The sequence below is a fragment of the Lithobates pipiens genome, unplaced genomic scaffold, assembly GCF_037356315.1.
Source record: "Lithobates pipiens isolate NorthernLeopardFrog02 unplaced genomic scaffold, aLitPip1_a1.2 Scaffold_16, whole genome shotgun sequence".
NCBI lineage: Eukaryota > Metazoa > Chordata > Amphibia > Anura > Ranidae > Lithobates > Lithobates pipiens.
This window is the reverse complement of record NW_027507748.1, coordinates 272,591,020-272,600,816: the sequence shown is the minus strand read 5'-3', so window position 1 is coordinate 272,600,816 and position 9,797 is coordinate 272,591,020. Positions and strand designations below refer to the sequence as shown.

The window sequence follows — 9,797 nt, the reverse complement described above, 5'->3', positions numbered from 1 at the left end:
CAGTTCAGTAGGGGGGGCCGCACTCTTGTCCCCCCTCTTTTCCTGCAGCCTGCCAGGTTGCGTGCTGGGATAAGGGTTTGGTATAAATTTTCGAGGGCGGGCCCCACGCCATTTTTTTTTGCGTGGGTTTCCCCTTAATATCCATACCAGACCTGAAGGGCCTGGTATGGAATTTCGGGGGACCCCACACATTTTTTTCTTCACTTTTTTTTTCTTAATGCTAACATAACCTGTGTGCAAATAGCCTTAAAAAAACATAGAAGTGAACCAGCGCAAAAAAGAAAAAGTCAAGTTGAGAGGTGCGCCTGTTCAACTTATGCAAATGAATCTACGTGGCTTGACATTTACTAAGATTTTGCCGGCGCAGTGAACCAGAGCACTTGAACGGGCGCAAATGCCGCTTGCGCATGCGCAGTGCATAAATTGACCTAGCGCAGTTCCAAGTGTATTTGCAGGCGCAGAAAGCTTGCTCAGAGGAAGTTACTTTTCCGTTCTATTTTGGGCATATTTGTTACTTGGACAGTCATATCTATACTTCCTCACATCACCTCACATCACCCTCATAATATTGGCACTTCCAGTTTCTGAGTTGAAGATGCCGTGCGCCAGGTCTATAGCGGCGCACAGATCGCGGCCGCCCGTGCGCCGACATGCTAATAGCAAATGGAATTGCTCTGTGTTATAGGCACAAATGCTTTGTGAATACGAAAATGCCCATTGCGCATCGGCGTGCGCCGCAACTCATGACGCAAATCTTTTGTAAACCAGTCCCATAGTGTTGTGTGTTTCTTCTAAACAATTCAACTTTGGTTTCATCTGTCCACATATTTTTCCAGTAATACTGTAGAACATCTAGGTGCTCTTGTGCAAACTGTAAACGTGCAGCAATGTTTTTTTTTGGACAGCAGTGGTTTCCTCTGTGGTATCCTCCCATGAAATCCATTCTTGTTCAGTGTTTTACGTATCATAGATATGTAAAACTGTATTGGCTCCTGCTGCTGTCAATCAAATGCTGTAACGAAAGGCCCCCCCACCTGCCAGTCAATACAGGGTGGCTCAGGAGTGAATCTCGCACACAGCCACTTCCTATGGGGGCACTTACTGAAGAGGAGCGTGTGGTGGGCACCCAAGAACAAGAGGATCGGGGCCACTATGTAAAACCATTGCACAGAGCAGGTAAGTATGACATGTTTATTATTTTATTTAAAAAAAAACTTTACTATCACTTTAGGTCAGAAGACTGGTCAAATAAAATTAATCTTTTGAATCTTTTTTCATGTAAAGCAATTCATTTATATCTATTTCCACTGTATATTTAACAGATTCCCTGGAGTTTTAGAATGATGTCAGTTTTAACTTTTCCAATTAAACGAAAATGTTATTATAAAACGTTTGTGTAGAAATCCATCTCTCCACCTCCACAAAAAAAGTTGTTTCTAGGAAATCATAATTATTGCATATGTCTTAGTTATCTGATCTCCTTCTGTTTCAGCAATGGTCTTTCGTGCAGTATTGTCGATTTTGCTCATCACATATGGTTTGTGCATGCTGGCTGAGAGGACACAGGGGAGTTTCCTTCATTTTTTCTCACACAGCGATGCTTGTAATATGCAGGTATTATGGCCATATTTGTTACTAAATTATAGATAACAACATATTTCACTTTCATTATGAAAAAGGAGGATCTTGCATGCGCTAGCTCCATAAATTTACATTCTCAAGCTACTAAGCCCTTTTTCCCATAGCTTATTCCAACTGTGATGATATGAAAGGTAATTTAAGAGGGAAATGACAGAGGAAGCATTGGAGAAAACAGGCAACATGTTAATAATTAAACATGGTTTACAGGCTGATTTATATAAAATGGGTTTCTAGTCAAATTCATTCATATCTGTGCAAACGTTTCAGAAACTTGTCATTTGAATTATATTAACAAAAATGTGGGGTGTGCTATAATTTTCAACACAGTTGGAACAAGTTGGCTAGTAATGGCATGAAATAATTCTGCAATCACGTGCAAGATTCTTTTAGTTGAAAATGACTGAAAAATGCTTAATTTTTTGTGCAGCTTCTAGTTTAATAGTTTGTGAAGATTAAATTAAATTTAAATTAGTATATATTGATTTTAATGTTGTATTGGTCAAGCTATCATTTTTTAAATAAAGAGTAGAATATGTCTCTTTCTAACTTGAATTTTTTCTTTAGTTTCGGATGCAGTGGGGAACACTTAGAATGCCGGCTGTTTTTTGCTCTGTGTTCTGTTGGACAGACTGTCCATCTCTTCCATCCTAGTGACAGCATTGTATGTGATTGGAATTTTTCAGTGGGTACAAAGAAAGCAATAACAGGCTCTGGCTCTGGCCTCCCTCTTGTAATACTTAATAACTAGAATTTTGGGTTACCTGTAAAATCTATTTCTTGGCATACACAGAGAAGCTTCATTAATCCTTGTTAACGGGGGTTATGTGCCACTTACAAATGACTGGACATTGTCAAAAAAGACAAAAAGTCCTCTCCCCTACGGGTAAGGCTTCAGTTTTTGTAGCAAGCCATAAACCACAATACAGAGAGGAATGGTCCCTGTGTCCCAAGATGCACTTCAAGAAATGGATTTTATAGGTAAGCCAAAAATCCAGTTTTCTTTTTTTCTTATATCATGGGACACAGAGCAGCTTCATTAATCCTTACTAACAAGGGTGTCCCAAACTCATCTCGAGAGGTACAAAGAGAAAGCCTGATTAATGATTGCGACAGTCAAATACAGGTTATCCCAAATAGCATGAACCACAGCCACATTCACAGTGTGAAGAGCCTTGTCTACTGGGGCCTGAGTTCGAGGGCAAAAAAAAGATAATATAATGTCCTGGGTGAGAGGGAAATCACCTTAGACAAAAAAGATGGCTGAGGTCAAAGAACTACTCTAACAGAGTATCAATAACAGCTCTTTGCAGTAAAGAACAGCCAGTTCTGAGACCCAATGAGTTTAAATAATGGCGACCAAAAACACAACCTTCCATTTTAAAAGAACAGTAAAGAGTAAAGTAAGGAGTTAGAATGGGCTCAAATCTAGGGTTTTGTTTTCTCAGAAAGATCCAAATTGAGGTCCCATGGAGAAAAAGTGCAATCTGGCCAGAGTAGTAATACATGTGACACCTTGTACAAAGGCATGCAATAGGAATGAGAAACAACACACCTCTGATCAATGATGGCCAAGTGCAAAATCTTCCCCTTGATCCCAAGTGCAAAATCTTCCCCTTGATCGTACTTGGGGTCAAATGCAGAACAACTCCTGTTTGGAGAAAAAGCCCACAACATACATGTAAGGATGAAAATTCTGACAAGCCTCACATGAAAAAATATAGGATTTTCAGGTTTTATGGTAAACCTCCCTCAAAAGAGTAGGAATAACATACACTGGCAAGAACACTGAAGACCTGCCTTCAGGGAAGAGGTTTTATCTAGGAGGGGATTTACTGTATTTTTTGCCAGCGTCCAGTCACCCATAGGTGGCTCATAACCCTGTTAGTAAGGAATAATGAAGCTGCTCTGTGTCATGTGACATACGATAAAGAAATATGTTTTTACTGGTCCAGGGTAAAAGAAAAAAAGAAAGTACAATATCTCTGTGCAGTACATCTCTGCAATACTATGGAGATAAGGAGGGCTGATACCACTGCTTGGAATTTCACTGCAGTTGAGGCAGTTTTGCCAGATTATGAATACAGTATTATGAAAATAACTTTCTAACTTGGAAAATGGCAATCTAAAATATTCCTTAGCACGTTCACATAATGCCTTTGAACTACACCAGCAGAAGTATTTTCTTGTAAAGGAAGCATCCACTCTACTTTAAATTAATGTATTGATTTTACCATCACATAAGTTGAGATATGTGTTAGCATGATCCGTGATTGATCCATGGACCAATAATCTGTATGGTAAATGGACCATCTTTACTGATGCATAGTTAATTGAGAAAATCTCTGATAAACATGAACACAATATGAATGCTCCATGCACCCTTTTTTGTCCTATGACGCAGAAATAAAACGGCATACTGAAAATATGAAAAGTTTGAAATAAACAATAAAAATGGAGAAATCCATAATAACCACTTAGACACCATAGCACATTTTCTCGAATGCAACTACAAAAAATGTATTAGTTGCTATGTTTATATGGATATAATAGGAGCCTCTACGTGTGTCTGCAATTTTACAGACTGAATCTACTGTGTACACACAATGGGGTTGATTTACTAATACTGGAGAGTGTAAAATCTTGTGCAGCTCTGCACAGAAAACCAATTAGCTTCCAGGTTTGTTTGTCAAAGCCTAATTGAACAAGCTAAAGAAGCTGATTGGCTACCATACACAGCTGCACCAGATTTTGCACTCCCCATTTTAGTAAATCAACCCCAATAGAGTTGATTTACTAAAACTGAAGAGTGCAAAATCTGGTGCATCTCTGCACAGAAACCATCAGGTTCCAGGATTATTTGTCAAAGCCTAATTTAACAAGCTAAAGTTAGAAGTTGATTGGCTACCATGCACCAGATTTTGTACTCTCCAGTTTTAGTAAATCAACCCATATGTGGTTTTGCATATTGAGGCTGAGCTGTACACACACAGAGTAGGCTGGAAAATGGAATAAGGATACACTATACAATTTGAGCTTAAGCTATTGAGCTCTGTAAACAAAATTTGTTTTTATACAGACTGGCCAAGCTCAGACCTGAAATAGCGAGTTTGCCAAGCATTAGGCTCAGGAAATAGGAGGGGGCAAGTTAAAGTGGTGTTGCCACCAAAAAATTAAAACTGCTTAAAATTCGTAAAAAAAATAAAAATAAAAAAATAATTGGCAAAAAAAAAATGTTTTACTCACCTCTAAATACCGGTTGCTAGGGGGTCCCTCGTAATCTGCCTTCCTCATTGCCCGGGCTGGTGACATCACTTCCCCTCACGCCGCACATTCACCTGGGACCTGTCATGTGTCCCAGGTGACTGTACGGCGTATCACGGCGCCCTGCGCCGCTCGCGCATGCGCAGTGGGTGCCCGGCTGTGAAGCCACAGCCGGGTGCCCACAGTATGCATGACGGCGCCGCGAGCGGAGCGGGGAGCGAGGGGGGGCTTCGTTCCCCCGCATCGCTGGACCCTGGGACAGGTAAGTGTCCGATTATTAAAAGCCAGCAGCTGCAGTATTTGTAGCTGCTGACTTTAAATTTTTTTTTTTTAGGGGGTACCCCACTTTAACTTTTACAAGAAAAAAAACTATTTAAAATTTGCTGATTGTTTTGACATAATTTAATTGGAGGTAACTTCTGCAAATTCATTGTTTCTCCTACTGATTGCTGCTGTAGAAGGGGGGTCCATGCAAAAAGTTCTTGCAGCAAAGATCTGAAGGAGGAGACCTACGAAGTGTTGGAGATCTGGAAGAAGAAGATGTCATAAAGGTAAGATATCCCTTTGTTTTCATATGGTAGATTTACATATTATATACTTAGGCAAAAAGCTGTTTGCATTATTGTTATTGCAGGTATTTATATAGTGCCATCAATTTACACAAAGCTTTACATATTTATTATACATTCAGAAAACCCAAGGAGAGCAATCATATACTGTATCTAATAAGAATAACATCCATTGGCTTGTGTGGTGGTTTGACCGTGCCATTGAGCTGCAATTTGGGTCAGTAGAATGTCTGTATGTATGGCACTCAAAGGACAGGCCCATTAGACTATGTAAAGTTACTGTTCACTTGTGTAACTGTGACTTTTACTGGTTAGCTTGTTATTTAGAAAATTCATAATTAAGCCATGGCCTTGTCCTTTCCAACTTAATCAGACTCTGTGTCACCTTTGGGGGGAAGGGTCCCTTTTAAGATATGGTTATGGCTTTAAGCCTATGCTTCCCAGCACTCATGCAAGGGGAATGCAGAAAAAATATTTTTTGTTCAATTTATTGTAAAGTCTTTTTAAATTCTGCAAATGGAGGGAGCAATTTTACAGAAGTGTATTAAAAAACAGTATCATGTAAGGAATTTAAGTTACATTATCTGTCTTCGGAAAGTGAAGTGTTCTTGTACTTTGCCTGTAATAAACTTGTACAACTCATTCTGTCCCATTAAAAATAATGGTTATGCAAAGTTCAGAGGTTTGAAAAGCATTTGACAGTGAATACATAAAAAAATACATACCGGTAATCAAACCTTTATAAATTAGGGAAGATTTGAAAAATGAAAAGAAAAAATTAAACCAACCTCTGTAGGGTTTTTTAAATATTCTGAAAGGGCTGAAAAGTGGAAACCCAGTAAGTGGTCAGTGAAAAGACTGGGATTTAGGTCAAAAGTCTATATAAGAGTGGCAAACAGAGGCGGCTCTCTAATTAGGCAAATTAGGCGGTCGCCTTAGGCCTCGCCCCCCGCAGGGGCCTCGCAAGTTGCAACCACCTAATTTGCCCATACCGTAAGCTCCATGATTCGCCGGGACCACCTTGCATTCTTGACCCGAAGTCCCGGCGAATCAGATTCCCGCGGCTTGTGGGGGGTGTCTCCGTTCCCGTGTGCCGCAAACTCCACTCCACTCCGCATTGCAGCCGGGATCTCTCCCCAGCTGCCTGACACACAATGCACTGCGGAGCGGAGCGTACTGAACCCGCCCCTCCTCCTCCTCCTGTGCTGTGATGTTTTCCTGTACACAGTGGAGGAGGAGGGAACGAGTCACAGCATTCCCCGAGAGCCACGCTGGTCTGAAGTCTGTGTAATCTAAACATTAGCCTTGGAGGGGAGGGGGGCATAAAGAAGAGGGCGAGGGAGGGGGGCATAAAGAAGAGGGCAAGGGAAGGGGGGCATAAAAAAGAGGGTGAGGGAGGGGGGACAAGCAGAGGGAACTTGGAGCTATTTGGGGGGAGAGGATATCCATCCCCCCATACCATCCACCCCACCCCAATCCCGGCTCCATCCATCCCCCGATCCAATCCCAGCTCCATCCATCACCAGCTCCATCCACCCCACCCCAATCCCATCCTGGCTCCATCCCCCCCCGATGCAATCCCGGCTCCATCCATCCCCCCGATCCAATCCCAGCTCCATCCATCCCCCCCCCGGCTCCATCCATCCCCCCATACTATCCCGGCTCTATCCACCCCACCCCAATCCCATCCTGGCTCCTACCCCCGATGCAATCCCGGCTCCATCCATCCCACCCCGGCTCCATACATCCCCCCATACCATACCAGCTCCATCCACCCCAATCCAGCTCCATCCATCCCATCACGGCTCCATCCATCCCCCCGATCCAGTCCCAGCTCCATCCATCCCCCGTAATATCCCAGCTCATCCACCCCACCCCAATTCCATCCCCATCCACCCCCCCAATCCAATCCAATTTCCATCCCATCCCCCCATTCTATCCCAGCTCCATCCACCCCACCCCCCAACTCAGCTCCATCCACCCACCACAATCCCGTCTCCATCCATTCCCCCGATTCCATCCCGACTCCATGCATCCACCCAATCCCATCTCTGCTCTCTCCGTCCTGGCTCCCTCCATCTACCCGATCCCATCCTAGCTCTATCCATCCCCCATTCCCATTCTGGCTCCATCCACCCCCCACCCCCATCCCATCTCCATCCATTGTGACAGGTTAAGGAGGGAGAGCCACACCAGCACACTAGCCTGCTAAGTGCAGGGGGGGTGACACCATGTTCTACCACACCAGGTGACACCAACCCTAGTGGCACCACTGTGTGCTGGGGGGACTTTAGGACTTGTGCTACAAGGGGGCTTGGATATGAAATCCACTGCCCCCAGCACATATCTTCTCCCCTCTCAAAGCCCCCCCTAGCACATATCCTCCCCCCAATCAAACAGATGCTGTCTGCCACAAAGGGGTTGGCATGCATTTGATGAGCACAGTGGCTGCATTTGAGGTTTCTTTTTTTTGTTGTTGGATTTTGCAGTTTGTTTGCACACCCCCCCCCCCCAACCCTACACCAAAGTCTGCATGTTGCCCCTTTAGATCATGATCCGCAGCATTCCCCTTTATATCAGAGTTCCCTTGCACTGTAAGGGGGAATCCTGCAGACTCTGATACATGGGGGAACTCTGTGCTGGCTGGGTTATATTAACCTGACCTTTAGGTCAAAGGAAAAATGTGTGTTATATGTAATATATATATTTGATTAAAGAAGAATTGGTTAGAGAAAAATTCTATAAAACAGTGAATTCATAGTTCATAGAATTTAAAACTCTTAATATATGCAATTTATACAGTTAATTTTTATCGCGTGAATTATTTTTCCCATTATAGATGTGAATGGGGCCTTGTGTCAGATTTGCCTAAGGCCTCGCAAAGCCTAGAGCCGCCTCTGGTGGCAAAGGCAGGATGTAAACTCACATTTCTAATAACTATTAGGAGTTTTTTTCTATATTGTTAAACCCAGACATTTAAGTTCTCTATGATAATCCATCTTGGATAAGCTGGAGTTGGAGTAATCAGAAGGTCTGTGAACTACTGAAGGAATAGCAGACCCTTTCTTGGAGAATGGCTGCTCAGTAGGATTTTCATTGCGGGATCCACCTGCTTCTGTGCAATTGCCCAGGCTTTGCTGCTTTGAGAGGTCATTAAACAATTTCATGGTCCAGTGCACAGGGCAAATTGTCAGACAGCATCTGGTAGGTCAGACTTACCGAGAAGTGACAGGGTGCAAAGGCCAAAATAGCGGTCCAGTCATGTGTTACCTTTTGTTTCACAGTACTTTGATTTTAGGGCTAAAAAAAAACTCTGTGTTCAAAAAGCGTTACTCTGCAGAGAACTTTTGGTCGGTTTTCTTAAAAAATTTAAAATGTAAACCTTCAGAATACACATACAACATAGCTTTTTATTTAGTCTTTTTTATTATCATTAGTAATGATGGCCATTATAAATATCAGTTCTGTACAGGATGTCAATATATTATGTATTAAGGAGTTTATATTTCAAAATGTTTAAACAATGTTTTTTCTTCCACTTGTTATTAGTTAAAGGCCCCTGCTGAGCTTGAACTTAGGCTGGATTCACAACAGATCGATAACTACAGAACTTTTGTCGAAGAACTTTTTGGTGGAGAAGCTCAAAAATCCTAATGTACTATTTGATCATCTGCATCTTGTTTAAACCACATGATAAAAATGAAAGCCATTCTCATTTAGGATAAGCAAACTGAATAAATATATGGAACATATACCTTTATGCGTTTCTTTGAATGGAAAAAGCAGATACATACACATTTCCTTACAACTGTACATTACTTGATACAGTATGTGCTATAATTTCAAAATGTGCATAACTATATAACAAAGACCGATTTTGTTTCCATAGAAATGGCAGTACTCTTAGATGAGTGATATGACATTTTGCAGTCAGGGAGGTAATGATAAATGCTTTTAAAAGGAAAGAGAAAGATATTTTTACAGATAAAGGAAAGATGTTATTTTTAAAGTTAACCTTACATTATCAGATGTTAAATATTTTATTATATTTAATTTTTGTTGTCTTAAATTAAATCAATTTGGCATGTATCCTTCCATATAAATATTAATTTCTTCTTTTCAGTTTATGAATTTGGGCTATTAACCAGCCATAAACCATTGAGTGGAAGATAAACTTTAGTAACATCTGAACTTGCCTAGTTTTTTTGAAAGTGAGCAGTAGTAACCACTGAAAATCCTGACCTGCTGAATTTAAGGGCTAGTCTCCACACTATAAGCTCCCATTCACACCATGATCTTTTTAGCCATCAATGAGGAAGGATTCTT

At 41.6% G+C, this 9,797-nt stretch overlaps 1 protein-coding gene across 2 annotated transcripts; it reads left to right on the top strand.

The window, feature by feature from the left end:
• Window positions 1-1,029: 1,029 nt before the first annotated feature.
• Window positions 1,030-9,223, top strand: MLN (motilin). Of its 2 annotated transcripts, none has more exons than XM_077484576.1 (4): window positions 1,030-1,176; window positions 1,493-1,614; window positions 5,361-5,453; window positions 9,027-9,223. In XM_077484576.1, exons 1-4 carry the CDS (start codon window positions 1,089-1,091, stop codon window positions 9,123-9,125), a joined length of 402 nt encoding a protein of 133 aa, XP_077340702.1. In that variant the 5' UTR covers window positions 1,030-1,088; the 3' UTR covers window positions 9,126-9,223. The 2 variants fall into 2 exon arrangements, with proteins under 2 accessions (XP_077340702.1, XP_077340701.1); XM_077484575.1 differs by having other exon boundaries at window positions 1,039-1,176; window positions 9,021-9,223.
• Window positions 9,224-9,797: the final 574 nt, after the last annotated feature.